The 22,907-nt window shown below is 50.9% G+C and overlaps 1 protein-coding gene across 2 annotated transcripts in view; it reads right to left on the bottom strand.

Moving 5' to 3' along the window:
* The window catches only part of Myh14 (myosin heavy chain 14), a 57,848-nt gene that overhangs the window by 21,056 nt on the left and 13,885 nt on the right, over positions 1 to 22,907 (bottom strand). For both annotated transcript variants that reach the window (XM_028788834.1, XM_028788833.1), the window contains 15 exons: positions 22,834 to 22,897; positions 21,589 to 21,687; positions 20,495 to 20,635; positions 13,460 to 13,555; positions 10,851 to 10,969; positions 9,109 to 9,261; positions 8,848 to 9,021; positions 8,144 to 8,317; positions 7,622 to 7,736; positions 4,092 to 4,279; positions 3,204 to 3,325; positions 2,701 to 2,770; positions 2,128 to 2,288; positions 1,368 to 1,476; positions 559 to 690 (listed from right to left, as the gene is read on the bottom strand). In XM_028788834.1, the coding sequence (XP_028644667.1) occupies positions 559 to 690; positions 1,368 to 1,476; positions 2,128 to 2,288; positions 2,701 to 2,770; positions 3,204 to 3,325; positions 4,092 to 4,279; positions 7,622 to 7,736; positions 8,144 to 8,317; positions 8,848 to 9,021; positions 9,109 to 9,261; positions 10,851 to 10,969; positions 13,460 to 13,555; positions 20,495 to 20,635; positions 21,589 to 21,687; positions 22,834 to 22,897 (1,917 nt within the window). The remainder of the gene's footprint in view (positions 1 to 558; positions 691 to 1,367; positions 1,477 to 2,127; positions 2,289 to 2,700; positions 2,771 to 3,203; positions 3,326 to 4,091; positions 4,280 to 7,621; positions 7,737 to 8,143; positions 8,318 to 8,847; positions 9,022 to 9,108; positions 9,262 to 10,850; positions 10,970 to 13,459; positions 13,556 to 20,494; positions 20,636 to 21,588; positions 21,688 to 22,833; positions 22,898 to 22,907) is intronic.

Genomic DNA, 22,907 nt, shown 5'->3' on the forward strand with positions numbered 1-22,907 from the left:
CCTCATCCACACTGCGGCTTCGACCCCTCATCCACACTGCGGCTTCGTCCCCTCATCCACACTGCGGCTTCGTCCCCTCATCCACACTGCTCTGCCATAGCTCTGCCCAGCGGTCCACACCCTCACCATTCCACCCCTAACCTCTTCACCTTGCGGTTCGCATCAAAGCCGTATCTCAAGGGCTGAAGCCAACCTTGAACCCCACCCCTGCCCCTCACCACAGGAATTCTGTTCATCAAACAGGCCCTGCCTAGGAGTCTTACTTGCCCTCCAGGCCTGACCCTGACACACACACACAGTTGCGCGTGGATGAATACACACACACAGAGCCCCACTTCCTCACCCTCTTCATTCTGCCCTTCATATTCTGCCCCGCCCCAAGCCATACTCCTCACCATCTTGACCATGCCCTTATGCCCACCCACTGCCCCACATCCCCCACTCCCTTGGTGGAAATAGCTCCACTTGAAAGCCCCGCCCCTCACACCATGGCCACACCCACACAGATCCACTGTCCTGCTAGGCCTCACTCCTTATGTCACATGGCCTGCTTCTCACCTGTGCCACTCGACCCTGCAGTTCCCCCACTTCACGTGCACTCTGCTGCTGCAGCTCCTGAACTTTCTGCAGCTCTTGGGCACGCGCCTGTAGCACCTCGTCTTGCCGTGTCACCTGCAGCAGGGGCTTCACCTGGGGAAATGCACAGTAGCTCCAGGAAAGAGAAGCCACCACCCACCTGCGTGCTGTCACCTTTGCTGATGTAAACTATCCCTGTGAACCTGAGGATGGTCTGGAGACCACAGGCTCATTCTGGATCCAGCTGCACCTGAAGCTGCCTGTTCTTTTGATTTGTTTGTTGTTTATTGTTGGTTTTACATGTTTGGTGAAAATCAGTTCTCTCCTTCCACAGTGCGGGTCCTGGGGATTGAACTCACGTCATCAGGCTTGGTGGCAAACAACCTTAATCTGCTGAACCATGACATTACCCCCCTTTTGTTTTTCTGAGACGAGCTTATGTGACCCTGGCTGGCATCAAACTCTATATGTAGCCAGAGATGACCTAGAACACCTGATCCTCCTGTTGCCTGGGTTCTGGTGACACTTTTATGCATATTGAGCAAGCACACACCAACTGAGCTACAGCCTCAGCCAAGGCCTCAACCCATCCTCCCCAGTGTGCAGATTCCAGGCAGGTTTCACCCCCACCTCCACCCTCACCCCAGTGTCCTGTATCAGACTAGTTTAAATCACTTGCGTCTAAAGAATCCTGGGTAAAGGGAGGGCAGATGGGCTCCAAGGCACAGACACTGAGAACAGAGTGTCCCTCCCCCAACCCCGAGCTGAGGCGCAGGCTCCACCTCCCTCACCTTGATGAACAGTCTCCACCACTGCCAGTTTCTCAGCTTGAGGTAGGCGGCACAGTTTCTCTGCATCACCCTCAAAGCACTCTGCTGCTGCTGCCTCCTCTGGAAAGCCCTGTGGGGACAGTGCTGAGCATGAGGGCTGGCCCTGAACACAGCCCTTCTACACGGGGGTCTCATGTAGCTCGGGCTGACTTTGAACTCTTGATGCCCCCGTTTCCACAGGAATGAGAGGTGGGCATCCCCATGAGGACAGGACCCAGTGAGCCCCTGAGCTGAATGCCCACCACAGCAGACTTAAGGATCCATCTTACACATCTGCTCTTGGCTCAGCCCAGGCTGCAGCCTCCTTTCTTCTCAGTCCAGCCTCACACACAGACCCTGCCCTTGGCCTACAGCTCTTCTCGTTCCCCAGGGTCCCTGGGTGAGGTCCATAGGCCCCATCCTGGGGCTGGGCTGTCTCTTCTACTAGCTCTTTGTTCCAATTAGAAGAGAGACTGTTCTATACCTGCCTGCATGCGGAGACAGGCCAGGTGCCCTGCCACGGGCAGCTTTCCATTCTCTTTCATCCAGGGATCTTCCATTAAGACACGTCACCCCTCCAGCTGGGGTCCTGAGCTGTGTTTGGCTGTGGCCAAACGCTGTGTCCTGCTGTACCCTAGCCTTTTGAACTTCTGCTGCATGCAGCGCCTCAGCTCCCTCTGAGTGTTTGCTGGCTTTGGCCCGGCCTTGGCACACAACACCTCACACAGCTTGGTTTCCTCACCTACGGGCCAGGTAGCCCCGTGCCGCTGCCTGGAAAGACACTATGATGTCGGTGACCTTGAGGTCCCGTTCCTCCTCCAGCTGTGCCAGGACCCCTGCCCGGAAGAAGATCTTGCTTTGGCCAACACGGTACAGGTTGGGGTCTAGCTCCAGGGCCTGAATCTGAGGGGTGAGAGTGGAGAGAGGAGGAGATGGAGAAAAAGAAACTGTATGAGGAAGGACAACGGGGCAGTCCCCTACACACACCTGGATCCCTGTGCAGACCCTAACCCTGCCACAGAGCACACTCTCATGCTATGAGCTCCACCCCACCCCACAGGCCACACTCTCATGCTATGAGCTCCACCCCACAGGCCTCATGAAACATCTTTCTGAAGGCCCAATGCTTTCCATACATCACATCCCAACAGCAAAGGACCGGCCCATGCAGTTAGCACCACCTCCAAATACAGGCCCTGCCCCAGCAAGAGAACCCCCTCCCCACCCCAGCCAAGGGCCCTACCATTGAACAGGTCCCACCTCAGACCACAAAGCCCCACCCTCCACAGTTCTGCCACGAAGCATTGGCCCCTACCATCTTCTCACAGGCCTGTTTGCCGTCCATGAAGCCCTTGGGAATGGCGTTCGGGGTGAGGATTTCATAGCTGTAACCAGAGGGGAGGATGGAGGAGAAGAGGGACAGCATGAGAGACATAAACAAGGCTTCGTGGACGTCAGCAATGCAAACCACATCACGGGATGGGACACTTGGAATTTTGGGTTTTTTTTTGAGACAGGATCTCATTTTGTAACATTGGCTGCCCTGGAACTCGCTATATAGACCAGGCCTGGCCTTGAATTCAAAAAGTCTTTCTGCATTTGCCTCCCAAGAGCACTACGCCCAGCCTTGGCTTCTGTTTTAAGTGTAGAGGATGGCACACTGAAGTAACCCTAAATTCAGCTGGTACCCTAGACCCTTTCACACTGCGTTCCTGAGGTTCAGTAACCTGGCATCCAGCCCCCAAGCTGAGATCGCACTTGTAGGGGCTTGGCTCCCATCCTGCCCAGGCCCTGGAGCCCTTTGCTGGCACAGCTTACCGCTGCCGGAACTCCTGGAAGAGGATGCGGTTGGGGAAACCTTGCCGGCAGATGCGGATACCCTCAAGGACCCCGTTACAACGGAGCTGGTCCAGCACCAGGCGTGGCTCCAGCTTCCCAGCCTGCAGGGGTGACGGCAGGGTCAGTGGCAGCCACCAGGGATGCCACAAGCAGGGCCGTGGCAAGTGTTTACCATTGACCTATACCCTCAGCCTCTCTCTGGGAGAGTCTAGAAAGTAACTTTATTGTTGAGCAACTCTTTTTACTTATTTGAAACATGGTGTTATTAAGTTGCCCAAACTGTCTTTGAACTGGTGCTGTAAGAGAAATTGGTCCTGCACTTAACAGTTGTTCTGTCTTATTGTCCCTAGTGCTGAATGACAGGCCTGTGCCACCTCCTATCCCCCCCCCTCCCCGCAGCCTTCTTCCATCCCTTATTCCCACCATGTTCCCACCCGCCTCTGGGCCTTTGCACAAGCTATTCTCTGCTTGGAAAACTGCTGTGGCTACACAATTCAGTCCGCTCCCCTTCAGGGAGCCTTCTGTGACTCCCTGGCTAGGTAAAATCCAACGTGACCATCTTCTCACGCCTTCAGAGTTTCCTAAACATCCACTCTGGGTGCTGGGTTATATGTGTATTTTATTAAGTACTCCTGTCTACCAGCAAGTTCGAGAACTCGGTGCTCTTCCTTCATCTGTGAGCTCCTCGAAGGACAGAGGAGCAGCTGGAACAGGCTCTTCTTGTCTCTCTGCCACTGTGTCCCCAAGTTCTGTCTCTGCCACACAGTGGACACTCAAAAACTTTAGGTCACAGAAGCAGAGAGCCCAGGCGTGGTGGCCACTCGTACCCACCTTACAGAACAAACACATCAAGCCCCTCCCACTCACCCTCTTCTCATGATTGGGAACGATGCAGCGGACAAAACTAGGGTTGGTGTTGCTGAGCGTGGCCATGAGGCGGCTCAGGGACTCTTTGTAGAGCTGCCCCACAGTCCGGAACATTCCGCGGCGGGGACGGCCTCCCGGTGGGCCATCTCCGAGGCTGCTCACTTGTTCCAGCCCCACGATGCCCTCCACTGCGGGGGGACAAAGAGGTGCACAAATGTATCAAGGTCAGCCAGCCACAAACTCACGCCATCCTTCTGCCTCAGACTCCAGGGTGCTGGGCTGGAGCCACCACACCCAGCTTCTTAGAGTCAGCTTTAAGGAGTGTAGTTAGCAGGGGTGGAGCAGCTTGCTGTTTACAGGATCTGGCATATCACGCAGAGCATTGCTCCTTGGCCTGGGGTGGGTGTAGGGGGTGCAACTGACAGGCAGACAGACAGCCAGAATTGCAGCAACTGGCCTCAAGGTCACATAGCTCAGAAAGCAGAGTCCTCATGTGCTCTGACACTGCTGGCCCTGCCCAAGTTCAAGTCTCTTTAGTGCCCCTATACTGTCAGTCATTTTCAAAACAACAGATTTCATTGATTAGGTCTCTACAGCATAAGGAAGAGCTAAGGTTCTGGGTTCAAATTCCCCCTCTATCACTTACTGGCTGTGTGACCTTGAGCAAGTTATATAACCTCTCTGTGCTTGTTTCCTTGTTTGCACATTAGGTGCTCAGGAAATTCCTTTCTTAAAATGTTATTACACTGTGGGTGTGTGTGTGTGTGTGTGTGTGTGTATGTATGTGTAAGACATATGTGGAAGACAGTTTGTGGGAGTTAGTTTTTTTCCTTCCACCATGTGGGTCCTGAGAGATGGAACTCAGATTATCAGGCTTGGCAGCACACACAGCATTATGTGCTGACCCAACTTGTCGGCCCCTTCTCTGTATTTTTACTATGTGGTCTAGCTAGAAGGCTGTAGAACCACCAAGGGCTCAGCAAGGAGGGAGAGACCTCATGCATAGAGGAAGGGAACCAACATTTCCACCCAGTCTCCCCACAGTCCCCACAACTGTATTCTGTAACCTCACCCGTGGGTGCACAGAGAGACCCAACCCCTGGAGGAGAAGCGCCAGAGCTGAGGCTCCCTGCAGGTCCAGGGGACGGCGAAGGGAAGGAGTCAAGTAAAGTGAACTGTTGGAGACCCCCTTGTTCTGGGGATGGACAGATGGGGGGGGGACATGGCAGTGGTGGGAGAAATGTGTGGAGATGGGGTGGGGAAGGTGAGAGGAAAAGAAAGAGAGAGCATTAGTCAGCACAGAGCAAGCAGCCAGGACTCAGATGTTGCCCATGACCTAAGCAAGTCCTGTTCACCCTGCTGAGGTCATCTGGGAGGAATCAGTACCAAAGAAAATAACAGAACACCTTAGAACCCAAGTCTGCTTCTGTTTTTTTAGATAGCCCTTTTTGCCCTGGATGCCAGGAAGTGCAACAATGAAATTGACACACCCACTCCTCCTAAGGGAACTGTGACGGTTTGTATATGCTCAGCCTAGGGACTGGCACTATGTGGAGGTGTGGCCCTGTTGGAGTAGGTGTGTCACTGTGGGTGTGGGCTATAAACTCTTATCCTAGCTGCCTGGAAGAAACCTAGCTGCCTTCAGATGAACAGATAAAGATGTAGAATTTTTTTTTTAATTTTTTTTTTTTTTTTTTTGGTTTTTCGAGACAGGGTTTCTCTGTGTAGCCCTGGCTGTCCTGGAACTCACTCTGTAGACCAGGCTGGCCTCAAACTCAGAAATCCTCCTGCCTCTGCCTCCCAAGTGCTGGGATTAAAGGCGTGTGCTCCTACTGCCTGGGGAAGATGTAGAACTCTCAGCTCCTCCTGCACTATGCCTGCCTGGATGCTGCCATGTTCCTGCCTTGATTATCAACTGAACCTCTGAACCTGTAAGCCAGCCCCAGTTAAATATTGTCTAAGACTTGCCTTGGTCATGGTGTCTGTTCACAGCAGTAAAACCCTAACTAAGTCAGGGACTATCTCATTTGCCTACCTCCCACCCCTCTCCAGCTGCTAAGATGCAGCATGTCCAATTCTGGGATCAAGGCGGTGTAAACTAGAGTCCCTACCTTGTCCTTCCCCTTCCTCTTCCCTTTGTGCCAGCTTTGTTAGTGGCTCTTCATGAGGGAAGATTAGTTTAGCATCAGCTCTTCAGCGTCCAGAAGAGCAGGACTGTCACTCAGAGCCAGGCAAACGGGGGCTGGGACAGATGAGTAAGGGGTCATGTGCCCACAGTGCCCACGAACTATGCTGTTTTAGGAAGGATCTCTTTTGATTATTTTTAATTGTGTGCGTGTGAGCGTGCTTGTGTCTGTGTGTTTGTGTGTGTGTGTTTCTATGTGTGTGTGTGTGTGTGTGTGTGTATGAGTGCAGGTACCCATGGAGGACAGAGGTGTGGGAGCCCCTGGAGTTACAGTGGCTATTAGCCACCTGACATGGGTGATGCTCCTGAACTTGCATTCCGGTGGAAATTTGTCTGTCTGTCTGTCTGTTTGTTCGTTTGTTTGTTTTGAGTCAGGGCCTCTCTGTAGCTCTGGCTCCCTTAGAGCTCACAATATAAACCAGGTTGTGCTCAAACTCACAGAGATCCCCTCGTCTCCCCCGCCCCACCCGCCCCCGAGTGCTGGTATTAAAGGCTTGCACTACCATGCCTGGCTAAAAATATCTATATAAAGTCAGCTTTCCATATATTCAGGCTCGGCACTTGCGACTGAACAACTAATTAAACATATTCTGAGGAAAAGCGTCTATACTGAACACAACACTGGCTTTTTTCTGCCATATTCTGTGTAGTAGTGTAACTGCTATTTACATATCATTTGCATTTTGTTAAATAAATAGGATGAGGGCTGATTCAGCCTATAGGGATAGAGAGGAGAACGTATACATGAAGGTGTGTGTGTCGAATATGAATAGTGTGGAATTTATGTAAGTCTTTGATGTCCTAGTGCCCTGTGTGTCCCAAGGGATGGCTTATTTTCCCACTTATTTTTCTGGTCTGATTGCATAGGAGACTATTACTAAAAAATGATCATTGACACTAATATGCCCAAGGATATGCCTGTATTATTTCTTATCCTTGACAATATGCTAATTTAACAACACATCCATCCACCAACCCCCTCCTCAACCCACCTAGCTTCCCACTCACCCAGCCAGCCAGCCACCTGTCCATTTACCCATCTGCTGACCCATCCTCTCACGTACCAATCCACCCATCTACCTGTCTATACTCTTGCCCATCCATCATCCACCAACTGGTCCATCCCTATGTCTATCTATCTATCTATCTATCCATCCACTGGCTCAGCCACCAACCCACTCATGCATGTATGCATCCACTTACCCCCCATTCATCCACCCATCCACTCACCCGCCCTCTCATTCATCCATGTACCCACCATTCCTCCCTCCCCCTCTAGCCTCCAGCTCCTGATCCCACTGGGGGTAGGAAGGGGCCTGGCATCTGGGGACATGGGGGACCTTACCATCCTTCCAGATCTCAGCTGTAAGACGATCTGTGCTTTGGTGAAGCAAGGCAGCCACATTGTCATTCAGTGGGTCCATGTTCTTCATCAGCCACTCATTGGCTTTGTAGTCAACCTGAATGGAACAAGGCAGGCGACTGTGTGACTGAGCTCCTCACACAGGTGTTTAGCATGGACTGGAACACTGGGGTCAACTCGTATCTATGCTCTGAACTGCCCCTCACCTGCATGACCCTTCTTTCTATGTCCTTCCCTCACCCTCCTGTAGCCCGTCCCTTTTCTCTCTGTGACTACAACATTCTTCTAGTACATTCTGTCCTTGCCACACAGGCCTCCTCTGTTCCTCAAACACAGTCCGCTCCCATCAAAGGGCCACAGGAATTTCACAGGGGGCCTACCCCTGGAGAAAACTGTGGCTGACTTGGTCTTGTGCTCTGTGTGTCACTCTAGCCAAAGTACCCTGGGGCCAAGTCAAGACCCCTGAGTGCTTGAGTGGGGATCCACAGCGAGCCTAGCCCTCACCTTGCCTGCGTAGTGCAGGACACTGAAGTCGGCTTGATCCCGTAGGTTCCTGGGGCGCTGGAACTTGGGGTGGCTGCCCTGCTCCTGGGCAACCTTCTCCACAAAAGACTTGTCGGTGGCCTTGGGGAACCAGCACTCCTCGTCCAGCAGGGCCAGGAGACCTGGAGGATTGGCCTGGCCAGCAAGAGGAACAGAAGTCAGATTCCCCAAGTCTGGGTACAGGTTGCTGCTGTCAGCGCTTAGGAGTGGCTGGAGGTTGGAGAACTGGGGCGTGGCTGAGCAGCAGAGTGCTTGTCTAGCATAAGCAAGGCACTAGGCTCCAGCATCCCGCACCAAGCCTCGAACTGACTCGATGTCTATAGTCAGGAACTCAAGTGGGACCTGTAGTGTCCAGAAAACCCGCTGGTCACTGGGATGTGGCTGCAGGTGGGGCATTCCTTCTTCGGGTCAGTGAAGGGAGCTGTGGCGGGTGGGCGGGGTTGGGTAGTAGGTGGAGCCTACTTTGTGGGTCTGAGCATTGGGAGGGCAAAGTTTTGTGGGACTAGGTGGTGGGCGGAGCCAAGTTTTGAGTGTCTAATGGTAGGCAGAACTGAGTGGTGTGTGTGTGTCTGGCAGTGGGTGGGGAAAGTTTTTAGGGTCTGGGAGGTAGGCGGGGAAGAGCATTGAGGGTCTAGGTTGCCAGCCTATTGGTTCTGGTCCCTCACCGGCCGCTCAATGAGGTCAATGCAAGGCTGCAGGTCCAACCCAAAGTCCAGGAAGGTCCAGGGGATCCCCTCTCGCTGGTATTCCTCCTGCTCCAGCACGAACATGGTGTGGTTGAACAGCTGCTGCAGCTTCTCATTGGTGTAGTTGATGCACAGCTGCTCGAAGGAGTTCAGCTACCAGAGTATTGAAGGATAGGGTGGTGAGTGCGGGTACGTTCGGAACCAGAATGGGGAGAGGGACAGCAAGGCAACGGTGCACACCTGGAAGATCTCAAAGCCCGCGATGTCCAGGATGCCCAGGAAGGAGGCACCCTGCCGTGGGCTTCTGTCCAGGGCACGGTTGAGCCGCAGAACCAGCCAGCGGAACAGGCGCTCATACGTAGCTTTGGCCAGAGCTTCCAGCGCAAAGTCAGCCTGCAGGGTAGGATGCAAAGTGAGGCCCAGCCCATGTGACACTCGGTGTGGACCAAACAGGGTATCCCTGAACCTTAGGCCCTTGAAGTTCACCTCACAGTTTCTTCCGTATAAACACCAAAAAGCACCACACTAACAACACTCTGCCATTACTGAAGACCTTGTGTGGATCACACCCTCCACTTCTTAAATCAATATCGACAGCACGGTGGGAGCTCTAGGTCCAAGAATCTGGGTTCGAATCCCAGTATAGCCACTCAGAGGCTCTGTAACCTCAGAGCCTTGAATAAACCTCTCCATGCCTTAGTTTCTCTATGCTATTAGAGATCACAGCTGAGACAGAAATTCAGGGACTCCCAAGCTCCTTCCTGTTCCCTGTGTGAACCTCTCTGTCACCACTGTGCTCTGAGACACCATCTTTGCCTGGATTTTGTCAGTGACCCTGAGTTACCTTGCTTATATATGTGTTCTAAGGAATCAGTTCTTGCAGTAGCCAGGAGACTCTTTATAAAAAGGACAAATGAAATGAAGTCACTTCCCAGCCTCCCAAAGCACCTCTGTCCCCACTGATCATGGTTTCAGGGACCCTCTTCCTCGCTCCTTTGTTTTGACATCACTAAGCCTCCTTCATGGAGGCACCACTAAACAGAACCATCCTTTTCATTAACCTGCTTATTTGCCATGCCCTAGCACAGTGTTTCTCAACCTGTGGGTCGCGACCCCCAGAGAGGTCGAGTGCGAGATCTCTTGCATATCAGATACTTACATTATCATGTAAAATGCTAGAAAACTACAGTTATAAAGTAGCAACAAAGTAACTTTATAGTTAGGGGTCACCACAATGTGAGCTACTGTGTTAAAGGGTTGAAGTATTAGGAAAGGTGAGAGCGACCACCATGGTCCATCCCAAGCCCCTTGAGAGACAAGTCTTTATTTTTGTTTGTGTGTGTGCATGTGTGTGCACATGTGAGCACACATGAGGGTGTGGAGGCCAGAGGTCAAGCTCAAGTGTCATGCCTCCGGAAGAGCCATTTCCCATGGTTCTTCAGGAGAGCCTCACTGAAGCTGGAGCTTGTTCTTTCTGCTCCAGCATCTGGGCAGTGAAGCCAGCGGTCCTCATGTGTTCACCACCACAGCTCTTTACACCGGGCTCTGGGGTTCACACTCGGTCCACATGCTTGTGAGGCCAGCACTTGCTGATGGAGCCATCTCCCCAGCCTTGATCTGTGTTTTCATTACTGCACACACACACACACACACACACACACACACACACACACACACTCATGGGCCGGTGATGGAGTAGGGGCAGGCAAGGTTGCTGGGTGTGAGAGATGGAATAAGCTACTTAAAGACCTAGTAAGAAGGTTCTGAAGGTGAAGCCTGACGACCTGAGTTCAATCCCCAGGACCCACATGGTAGAAGGTCAGAATTGACTGCTGCAGGTGGTCCTCTGGTATCGGATGCTGTGGCACTCCCCCACACACAACAAATAAATAAACAAACAATTGTAATAATATAATAAAAGTCTCAGGATCACAAACCGTAAGCCAGTTCTTCCTGCCCCTACACAGCCAGATCTCACCTACCTGCTCCTTGGTCTGTGCTTTCTGAACATAATCTCGGCCCACTTTGATGCGGGGTGTGAGAAGGGCTCTGGAGAAGTCGGTCACTCCAAGTCCTAAGAGGCGGCAAAGCTTCTGGGCAGCTGAGGGAGAGAGGAGGTGACAGGGGTTAGCGCTGGGAAAGGGGAGGGGCATCATACCCCTCCGTTGGAGAAAGGAGGTGGAGGCAGCCTTTTATGGGAGGAGCATCCTGAGCTAACCAAGCGCTGGGTTAAGAGGCCTGGGGCGATGCGCATCTTCAGTAGGAATAACTAGCAAAAAAAAAAAAAAGCACCTCTACACCAGCAAGCTAAATAGATGGATGTTTGCGGTGGAACACGCCAAGGCTGTGTGGGAGGCGCGTTTCCCTTTCTACTCTGAATTAAACCCTGAATCAAGCCACGTTTCCAGCTTACTCTGAGCTTGGGCCCCACAGAAGGAAAAAGAAGAAGCCTAGAAAGAAATGCATTAAAAAGGCAACAGAGTCAGACATGGTGGCACAGACTGCCAGCCCACTATCTGAGAGTTTGAGGCAGGAGGATCAGGAATTCAAGGTCATCCTCAACTATAAAGCAAGTTGTGGGCCAATCTGGGTTACATGAGATCCTGTCTGAACCCAACACTCCTACCATCGGGTTCTAGTTAACACATAAAGCTACCCCTTAAGGCATTAAAGGGAAATAAGCAGGTTTCAGAAAGGATTGTAGCCAGGCAGTGGTGGGGCTCGCCTTTAATCCCAGCACTCAGAAAGCAGAGGCAGGCAGATCTCTGAGTTTGAGGCCAGCCTGGTCTACAGAGTGAGTTCCAGGACAGCCAGGGATACACAGAGAAACCATGTCTCAAACCTCCACCCCCAACATACACACCAAAAAGATAAAATAAAAAACAAAAAGAAAGAAAGAAAAAAGAAGGACTTGTAGTGTTTGCCCCCAGTTAAGTAAAGCAAACAGGCGCGCCAGTGCAGGGCAGTGCAAGGTTGTTGAATAGCACCCAGGGTGGCCACAAGTGGGCGCTGCAGGGCTGGGCGAGTGGAGAGCAGTGCCCCAGTTCCCCAGATTCAGAGCTGTGCAGAGTTTGAGAGAGAGCTGGAGGGTTTTTATAACCAGGACAGAGAGCTCCAGATGTCCAGAGGGAGCCTGTGAACTCTATTTCTGTCTAGATCTCCAGTTACAAAGGCACAGGGTAGGAAAACCCCAGGGGAGACCACAAGGACGCAGACATCACTGGAATCTGTGGGCAATTGTCTCTCCTTCCTTGACAACCAAATCCCAGCACTTGGGAGGCTGGCTGTGAGTCTGAGGTCAACATGGGCTACAGTGATAACCTCTCACAAAGCTTAAAACCAAAAAGCTAAGTGTGTTAGCTCATGCCTTTAATATCAACACTGGGAGGTGGAGGTAGGTGGATCTCTGTGAGTTCAAGGCCAGCCTGGACTGTAGAGCAAGTTCCAAGTTACTTGTTAGACTACATAGATACTGTTACATAGATACATATTACATAGATTACATGTTACATAGATTACATAGATAGACCGTTGAGAGAGAGAGAGGAGAAGAGAAGAGAAGAGAAGAGAAGAGAAGAGAAGAGAAGAGAAGAGAGCACCCCCAGGGGACAGGAGGGAGAAAAGAAACTACCTGTCTTCCACACAGTTCTTCCCTTACTCCAAGAAGCCATGGAGCTGCTCAGAGCTCACAGCTGACAGCACTCATTGGCTGAATGGCCATGGGCAGGTCATTTGTACATAAAGTCTCATCTTTTCTATCCATTCAAGGAGCTTAAAAATAGCATCCAACAAGCCGGGCGGTGGTGGCGCACACCTTTAATCCCAGCACTTGGGAGGCAGAGGCAGGCGGATTTTTGAGTTCAAGAGTTCGAGGCTAGCCTGGTCTACAGAGTGAGTTCCAGGACAGCCAGGGCTACACAGAGAAACCCTGTCTCAAAAAAACAAAATAAAAAAAGGCGGATGGAAGAGGATCCAGAGTTCAAGGCTACCCTGAGGTACATATGGCCCAGTTCCAATAACGAACAAGAAGCCAGGATGAGAATTAGTGATTTTCATTGTTTAACAAACACAAGGAGGGAGATGTGAAACGGTGTGGTGGCACAGATGGGAAACCTCAGCCCTTGAGGGGCAGAGGCAGGAAGATCAGGAATTTAAAAGGCCCAAGGTTGGGGCTAGAAAGATGGTTCAGTGGTTAACAGCACTGGCTACTCTTCCAGAGGACCCGTGTTTAATTCCCAGCAGCCCCATGGCAGCTCACAACTGTCTGTAACTCCAGTTCCAGGAGATCTGACATCCTCATACGGACATGTATGCCGACAAAACACCAAAGCACATAAAGTAAATAAAGTATTTTTATAAAGGAAAAAAGAGCCCAAGGCTGGAGGAGGAGAGATTCTTCTCAGGCATGGGTGGGGTTGTCTACCTACCACAAAGGGGTTGTCTTCAGTAGGGCATTTAAGATGAAGGAAGCCTGCCGTGGTGCTCTGGGCAAGATCTCTACAAAGTGCAGGAGTCTGAGCCCTCCAGGGTAAGGGGCAGAGGTAGGAGGGGACACTCTGGCAAGGACAGAGGACATTGGCCCTGGTGATACCTGTGTTGTCAGGCATGGTGGCTTGGTCTGTGTTGCGCTCTTTCTTCAGGACAATGTTGCCAAACTGGAGGACAGCTGAGACAGTGCGAAACATGGCTGTGGAGCAGAGAGGAAGGTCACAGGGGACTCTGGTACCTGTCTAAATCCTGCTGCAGGAAAACTCAAAGCTATGTCCAGTGCCCTAGAGCTCAAAGCTCACCTGTGACCCCAGCTAGGCCTTTAAAACTGCAACAGAATCAATACACCCTGCTTTCTGTTCTCAAGTTTTGAAAGGAGAGATAATGTATACACCATTCAAAAGGAACCAGCTGTTGTGCCAGGGAGATGGCTCAGTCAGGAAAGTGCTCTCTGAACGAGCATGAGGGCCCCAGTTTGTACCCACATAAAAGGCAGGGTACAGTGGTACACATCTGCAACCTCAGGCCTGAGGAGACACACAGGAAGACCCTAGAAGTCAGTGGCTGGCCCACCAGCCTAGCCAAAACGTCAAGTTCCAGGTTCAGTAAGAGAACCTGTTTCAAAAAATAAGGTCACCAGACTTAGCTGAAAGCCCCTTTAACCACGGTTCCATCTAGCCAGTCCCATGCCCAGTGCTTTACCTGAGTGTTAAGGATTGGAACTCAGGTCCCCATGCTTGGCAACAGGTATTCTTCCCACTAAGCCATCTCCTCAGCCCATTGCTGATTCTGACACACAGAGTTTGTAACCAAGGGTATTAAAGCTGATGCCACAGTGAAGTGAGTTGTCTTCCAAGTCGGTGACCAAAGCCTCTGCTCCAGCACTGTGCTGGGGGGGGTGCAATTTACATGGCAAGAACTGTGCCATGGTGAAGAGCACTTGCTGCTCTTCCAAAGGACTCAAGTTCTGTTCCTAGTACCCAAGTCAGGTAGCTGCAAGCACTTGTCACTCCAGCTTCAGGGGATCTTACGTCCTCTCCTGGCCTCCATGGGTATGCATTCAGATGCATATAACATACATGCATACACACATGAACACACATGTGCACATGCATACACATCTTAAAAAAAAATCCAAGATAGGAAACCAAGCAAAGCCCAGAAAGGACACTAGTCTGAACTGACATGGCTAAGTGTCTTGCTTTAACCTTGGCTCGTGTGTTCTTAGAGCCAAATCACACTGCTCTGCTCTGTGAGTGGCCACAACTGGGGACTCTGAAAGAACAGACCTTAAAGAGCTAAGCTTTCTCTAGAAAATTCCCTGCTAGACCTGAATACCCAGAAACTCCAGCAACTGGAGCGGATAGCCCCCCGAAAGCTGTGCTGAGCCACCTCACAGTTTGATCTACACATAGTTTCCTGGCTGGAGGGCTCTGTCTCTCTTACAGAGACACTAGGAACTGAACTCTGGTCTTGAGGCTTGGCAGCAAGCTCCTTTACTTACTGAGCTGTTTTGCTGGCCCATTTCCTGCAGAACATAACAAAGGATTCTTCTGTCCTTTAAATAAATCTATTCTCATCCCAATTCCTATTTCCTAAGATTTTGTTTTGTTTTGATTTGATTTTTGCGTGTTTGAGACTAGTTTCATACATCCCAGGCTGGCCTGGAGGTAAACACACACACACATGCATATACATATATGTGTGTGTGTGTGTATGTGTGTGTGTGTGTGTGTGTGTGTGTGTGTGTGATCTTGAACTTCTGCCTTTACTTCCCTAGTATTAGGATGACAAGACTCCACTTCCATGCCTGACTTATGAGAACCCAGGACTTCACAACTAGGCCCCAGCCCCAGCTCCTATATACCAGTTTTTGGTAAGGTGTCCAGCCACAGACCTCAGAGACCTCACACTACAGTAGGGTTTGGTTTTTAAACAGATCTAGGGAGAAAATACTTAGATTTTGCAAATGTCTTGGCTGTGACCACCCAGTGCAGTTTTTTCATTAGGAATTCTAGGTACTCCGAGAACAGAGGTTGTGCTGCCCCCTGGAGGACACCGGAGCACTGTGGAAGAGCAGCTCAGCCTGTGTGTCTAGGGACTAGCACTACTTCAAACAAAACCACAGTGATCTGGGAGAAGCTATCGCAGGAATGTTTTCTATGGGGAGGAGGGAGGGGGAGAGAGAGAGGGAGAGGAAGGGGAGAAGGGGAGGGGTGGGGGTAACTACTGTGTGACCTGAGAAACTGTTGGTAATGTTTTCCTTTATTTTAATTTATGTTGTATAGATGATCCGGGCATCATGAGCACACAATGCCCACAGAGGCAGATCCTCTGGAACTGGAGTTCCAGATGGTTGTGAGCTGCCATATGGATGCTGGGTATCAAACCCGAGCCTTCTGGAAGAGCAGCCAGTGCTCTTAAGGGCTGGGCCATCTCTCAGCTCCTGCTGCTTATTTAACTCAGAGTTCTACTGAAACTTGAGATATTCTGTCCCTTGAGCTCGGGCACAGGGGCCAGTGATGGACTGTGGTGGCTGTGTTTGTGTCCGCTGTCTCCATGGCACCATTGAGGAGCGATACAGCGTGCACTGTTCCCACCCCAGCTGCTCAGTCTCCAGTGTTTATGCAGTCAACAGACATGGGTTATTTTCTCTTCCCTGTACCACATCCAAGCACCTGACCTGCAAGAACAGCTCTAGGAAGTGGACCCTGCTGCCTATGACCCCAAGGTGACAGATAGAAAACTGGGCATGTAATTCACAAACTCAGGATCTTTCAATTCATAAGCGAGCAGAGGTAGGATTCCAGCTGAAGTTATGCGAACTTTCTTGTCCATCATAGAGTAAGCTGGAACAAGCAAGTAGCTGCACACAGCACATCGACAGAACCTGGGATCGATCTCTCTCTCTCTCTCTCTCTCTCTCTCTCTCACACACACACACACACACACACCACACTTGAGCACACCTCCCCCACACACTCACACACACACTCAAGCACACACACTCAAGCACACACACACTGTGATGGTGCATGCTTATCATCCCAGCACTCTGGAGGTGAAGGCAGGAGGATCAGAAATTCAAGACCAGCTTGGACTACAGACTGTCTCAACAACAAAAAGCAATCCAAGGTGGGTGAAATGGTTCAGCTGGTGAAGGGGCTTGCCACCAAGCCTGATTGCCTGAGTTCATTTTCCTGCACCTGCATTGTGGAAGGAGAGAAATGACTTCCCATAGCTGTTCCCACCTCCAAGTACATATGCATGTATATGTACGTGCTAAATAAATAAATGTGGAAAGGAAAAAAAACAAAAAACATCAGATATTTAACCAGAAACCTAGTGCTCAGCGGTAGAATTTGCTGAATGGAGGCTGGAGACACGGCTCTGTGGCTAAGAGCATTGGCTGCCACTTTTACAGAGGACCAGTGTTCAAATTTCACTACCCACATGGTGACTCACAAACACCTGAACCTCCAGTTCCAGGGGAACTGACGTCCTTGGGCATAACACAGGTATACATGCAGGTAAACCACCCATACACATAAGATAAGTCAAATATGGAACAAAAAATGTTGAGTGTCCATCTGAGCCTGTTGGGTGTCCAGCTGAGTTTCCTCAGCTGGGCAGTAGGAAGGGGTTGGACTCACTGATCTCTTATTTGTCATTCTTAGAATGGAAGATGGTGAGGGGTGGGGCAGTGACAGGAGTCCCAGAAATGCTGAGACTTCTGTAGCTGACAGGAGCCACTTCACATGAGGTCCTGGGTCCCAGAGCTGAGGACTGGCATGCTAAGAGCCCGAGACAGAGATCACTACTGCTGACCGAGTGCTGGAAAGGCCTGTGTTAGGCAGCTGACACTTCGAGGACCTCCCAGGACCAAGGCTGGGAGATCTATCTGTATGACTGGCAAAAATAGGGTGCTGTTGGAACAAGGCAGAGCAGGGTTGGGCATCAAGCCCAGCTAACCTGGGGGTGACAGCCAGGTCTGCAGAAAACGGGGCCTCAGTGTCCCCCTCTGTGACAGAAGCATAGTTGTGGGTTTTTTGTGGCTACCCCATCACTGTGGGTATAAGTAAGTAAAACAGGATACTTTACAGTCAGTATGTGGTCACTCTGACCCTGAGATAGCCCTGTGATCAGTACTCCAGGGACTGATCCTAATGAAATGTGTCTGAGTACAGTGGCTCGTATCTGTAGTCTGAAAACTGAAAAGCTGAAGCAGGAGGATTGCCATGAGTTCAAGATTCTTATAGAAGAGATTCTCAGGTTCCCTGTGTCTGCTAATTGTTCAGCTTCCCAGCCTGGTATTCATAATACCAAGGATTAGCAGGGAAGGATACAAAGTGAAGTGACAGACACACAGAGGTCCTTTCTTGTTGGGTCCCAGGCTACCCTTGGGAGTGTCCATTTGCATTTCTGGTGAGGGTTACGGGGTCTACCATCACTCTGCCATCTGCTGTAGGGAAGTGGGACCCAGGCAAGACTTCCTGACCTCTGTCTCATCTTTGATCTGAAACAGGGTCTATGCAAAGATGTTGGGCTCTAGTCCATACAAATGGAACACAAGGAGACTGTCACATGATCCCATTTGTCTGTCACTCCAACAAAAATATACAAACTTCCTAGAGAGATGGAGGGCACGCAAGTCCAGAGCTAGGGAGTGGAGAACTGGCGCCACCTTGTGGATGGTGGCGAGGTGGCTCCTCTGCAGCCCAAACCAACCAAGATTGTAGGGTATGGCTATGGTGTGGAGCCCTTGCTCAGAATCTCCCAGTGACGGGCCGAGGACGCTGCTCAGTGGCAGTGCACTTGCCCAGCAATCAACTCTCAGAACCAAAATAAATTAATGAGTTAAGTTAAATGTGTGTGGGCAGACACTGGGAATCTAGAGCCAGGCTCTGGGGTCCGGGGATGAAGATGACCACATATGGTCCTCTCTCTGGAAGGTCTAAGTGTAGCTGAAGTTATGGAGATCCAAGGTCAGGCTGTAAGCACATTCAAACTCTGAAAATTTAGTTTCCACAATGGAAAACTCCCATCTGCCACTGGACCCACTACACAGCAGGCCACCAGCAGGAGTGTCCCATGGGCCATCTGGTATCAAGAGACTGGGCTGATCATGGCCAAGTTCTGAATTTGTTTGCTAGTTGCCTGGTGGGGAGGACTAGCAGCCCAGGGAATTACAAAACCATGGTTAAGAAATCTGGCCATGGCTGGGCAGTGGTGGTGCACGCCTTTAATCCCAGCACTTGGGAGGCAGAGGCAGGCGGATTTCTGAGTTCAAGAGTTTGAGGCTAGCCTGGTCTACAGAGTGAGTTCCAGAACAGCCAGGACTACACAGAGAAACCCTGTCTCAAAAAACCAAAACCAAAAAAAGAAAAAAAGAAAAAAAGAAAAGAAAAAGAAAAAAGAAAAAAAAATCTGGCCGTGGCCGTGGCCATGGGTGGGTACATTCAGGTGCTCAGCACTCTAGATTGATCCCTGAAGGCGGCATGAGCTCCAGGGGAGACTCAAACTGTGAGGTAGAGCCCAGCTGAACCACATACACCTAGGGGTCTCTGTCTGAGACCCCAGTCCATCCAAAAAGGAAGATTCCACAGCCTCTCAAAAGATGCTGTGGTCCAGCTGAGTAAAGGGGCCAGTGCCTGCCATTGTCATACTCTGGAGGCTGAGAGAGGAGAATTGCTATAATCTTGAGGCCTTCCTTAGCTACATAGCCAGTTCCTGGCCAGTCTGGGCTACAGTATGAGACTCTTTCTGACACAAACATAATCACCATCATCACCGGTAATAATAACTTAAAGGGTTATAAATATAGTTTAGTAGGCAGAGTACCTGACTAACAATGTATAAGGTCCTAGGTTCCATCCCCAGCACCACATAAACCAGGCATGTTGGTGCACACCTGTTATGCCAGCACTCAGGAGGTAGGAATGGAGGCAGGGGAATTAGAAACTCAAGTCATCCTTGGCTACATAGGGAGTTTATGGGCAGCCTGGGAAACAAGAGACCCTGACTCAGTTCCGATCTACTTTGCTTTCTGCTGCTGTGATAAAACCTTCTGACCAAAAGCAACTTAGGGGAGGAAACAGTTTACTTGGCTTCCACTTCCAGGGCACAGTTCATCACTGAGGAGAGGGCAGACAATCAAACAGGAAATGAAGCAAAACCACAGACAAGGGCTGCTCACTGCCTTGCTCTCCAGCTTACGCCCAGCCTGCTTCCTTACATAGCTTGAAACACCTATGTAGGAATGGCACCACCCACAGTGGACTGGGTCCTCCAACATTAATTATCAGTTAAGACAATTCCCTACAGACATGCACACAGGCCAATCTGATCACACAAGTCTTCATTTGAGGCCCTTCTTTCCAGTTGGTTCAAGGCGCCCCATCCTTTGCCAACTTGACACACATCACTGTTAAACCATAACTTTTCCTTTCCTGTTGTCCCCAAGAGCTCCTCTTACTATCACAATATAAAATGTCAAATGAAATTCAAAGAAGACCCAACTCACTCCTGAAGCTTCAACTTCTCAAACACACACTTCCCCTGCCCCACGGCCTTTGCACAGGCCATCCCAGAATACTCTTCCTACGGTACTCACTTCTTGCCTCTGTCCAAGCACATTTTTTCACAGGTACCAGTGTCTGGCCTCCTGTGTGGAGCTGTACCCCAACTCCAACCCCCATGGTTCCCTGCTCTGCACCCCTCCATACTCTTCCAGCTTCCTATCATTTATATGACTGGTTGATGTCACTTCCATAGTCCCCGTGAGGTGAGGAGGAGAGACCTGCCCATCTCCTCCAGCCCCCGTTTACACAGCAGTATCTATAAATACTTCAACAGTTGGCTGTGAGGTGGATCCGTCCAAGTGAAGATGAGGAAATGACCTGAGTTCACTCCTCAGAACCAACAGAAGCATCTACAAACTCTCCTCTGACCTACACACACACTCACACACACACACGCACACACACACACGCTCTCTTAAACACACACTTGCACTCACACATGCTTGCATACTAACACATTCATGGTCACAGCTCACACACACTTGCACACTCACACTCAAACGCTCACTCTCAAAGACAATCCCATTCCCAGGTAGGAGTGGCCCAGGCTCACTCACCAGTGATCTCTTCTGGGAGGAGGCCCAGCACTCGCAGGGACTCCAGGGTCTCCTGGAATAACTCCCGTTCCTGGCCCGGAGATGATGAGGGCCCGTTGGTCAGGAAGCGGTAATGGGAGCAGGGCTCCAGAAGAAGGTCAGCTGTAGACAAAGTGAGTGCTGGGGTCAGCTATGCCATGATAGGACCTGAGTCTGTTACCGAGGGCTGGGTGGGTCTGAAGCAGGCAGGCTCGAGAAGGTGCTTGACCAAGATGGCAGAGCCAGCACCTGGGGACACACACGCTTCTAGAAGCCAGAGTTGGAACCAGGGTGTCCGGGGACCAACACAGGAGCCAGGAGGGACAGAAAAAGCTGTGGACCGAAGGCAGGGTAATAAAGAGCACAAGTCAGACACGGCGGCTCGCTTGCCGTTCTAGCTGGGATTCCAGACTAGCCTGGGCTACATAGTGAGATCCTGTCTCAAAAAGAAAGAGAGGAAGGCTAGAGAGATGGCTCAACAGTTGAGAGCACTGACTGCCCTTCCAGAGGTCCTGAGTTCAATTCCAGCAACCATATGGTGGCTCACAACCATCTGTAATGGGATCCAATGCCCTCTTCTGGTATCTGAAGACAGCGACAGTGTACTCAATATATAAAATAAATAAGTCTTAAAAAAAAAAAAAGAGGAGACATGAGAGGGCACAACCTCTGGCATAGCCTCTGAACCAGCAGGAACAGCTTGCAGGCACCAACAGCACACAGTAAGGTCAACTGGAAGCATGGAGTTGCAAGAAGCCACAGCAAGGCAGAGCCACCATAGGGCCAGGAGGAACAGGGGTGCAGGAACGGAGCAGACAGATGCCGCGGGCAGGAGCGAAAGCCAGAAGGCAGCTGGAAGCAGATGGTAGAAAGCAGGGCTTGGGAGGCCAGCACACAGAATCTATGACAGGAGCCCAGAGCTGCGCTCCGCTACTGCGCTGTTCCCACACATCACGGGGACGGCAGGACTGGACAGCCCCGTTTTGGGGATGGGGCTCCCCCTGGGGGTGTAGAGAAGGGGAAACCTTATGTTTCTCAACCACCCCAGGGCAAAGCAGGCAGGGAGTGACACTAACCTTTTAGCTGCTCCCCAGCGCCTCCTAGCAGCTGGTAGAAGATATGGAAGCTGCATTCGTCCTTGGCCTGTCGGATGGCCCGGGACTTCTCCAGCAGATCTGGGAGGGGAGGCGGGTCAAGGAGCCTGCTGCCTGAGGTCTCAGTATTTGGGATGCAGATCAGCCTAGACTACATAATGAATTTCCAGACCAGCGTCTCAAAGAGTAATTAATTAATTAATTAATTAGATAGAATAAAAGTAACGTGGAGCTAGAGGGATGGATCAGCGGTTAAGAGCCGGCTGGTGTTTGTTGTCATTGTCGTTGCTTTTCAGTTTTCCGAGACAGGGTTTCTCTGTGTAGCCCTGGCTGTCCTGGAGCTCACTGTGTAGACCAGGCTAGTACTGAACATAGAGATCTGCCTGCCTCTGCCTCCAAGTGTGGGGATCAAAGGTGTGTGCAACAGGCTGTTCTTAAACAGAGGACCAGGGCTCAACCCCCGGCAGCCATGTTGTGACTCACAACCATCTGTAACTCTGTCCCAGAGATCAAATGCCCTTTTCTGGCCTCTGCCATCACCAAGGACATGGTACATAGACATATACACAGGCTACAACACCACCAAAATAACAGAATAAAGTAAATTTAAATCAATGGGAGATTGCAATACAGCAATGTGGGTAAAGGTGCTTGCCAATAAGCCTGAAGACCTGAGTTCAGTTCCCAGGACCCACATGGAGAGCCATCTGTCTCTTCAGCCCTCCGCCTCTCATTTTGTTCGGTATTTTGAGACAGGATCTTGAGTGCTAGGATGACAGGTATGCCTTGCTGTATGCTGCTTCAATGTGGTACATACCATTCCAGGAGAAGGAGTTTTCAATCCAGCAAGCAGTGGGGTTGCCTCACCCTGATAACACTGAGCCCTGAGGCTCTGCCTAGACTTCCTAGGGGACTTTTCCCTGCAAGTTCCCATGTTGTTCAGACAGTTAAGCACACCCTCTATAACCTACTAAAAAAAAATTCTGGAAGCTCACCTGGCTTTCCTGGATCTAACCCTCCTGTGTCTCCCTGGACTCCTATGCCCTCAACTCCATAAGCACAGCCAAGAGTCTGACCACGGGCTGACTAGGACATCACAAGCATGCCCTCACAAGGCTGCTTGGTCCCCGGCTGAGTGTCACCACAGGGCATCTTTTCTGGGTGAAGGCTCAGAGGGCTGTCCTCCTTGGCTGCTACCCATGCCTCCCAGGATCCCTCAGAGGATACAGGTCTCAATGTTTGCTCCCACGATGTAGCCAGACGTATCAAAGTTGATGCGGATAAATTTGCCCTGTAGCAAA

This window comes from Grammomys surdaster, unplaced genomic scaffold (genome assembly GCF_004785775.1).
Source record: "Grammomys surdaster isolate TR1022 unplaced genomic scaffold, NIH_TR_1.0 125769, whole genome shotgun sequence".
Classification (NCBI taxonomy): Eukaryota; Metazoa; Chordata; class Mammalia; order Rodentia; family Muridae; genus Grammomys; species Grammomys surdaster.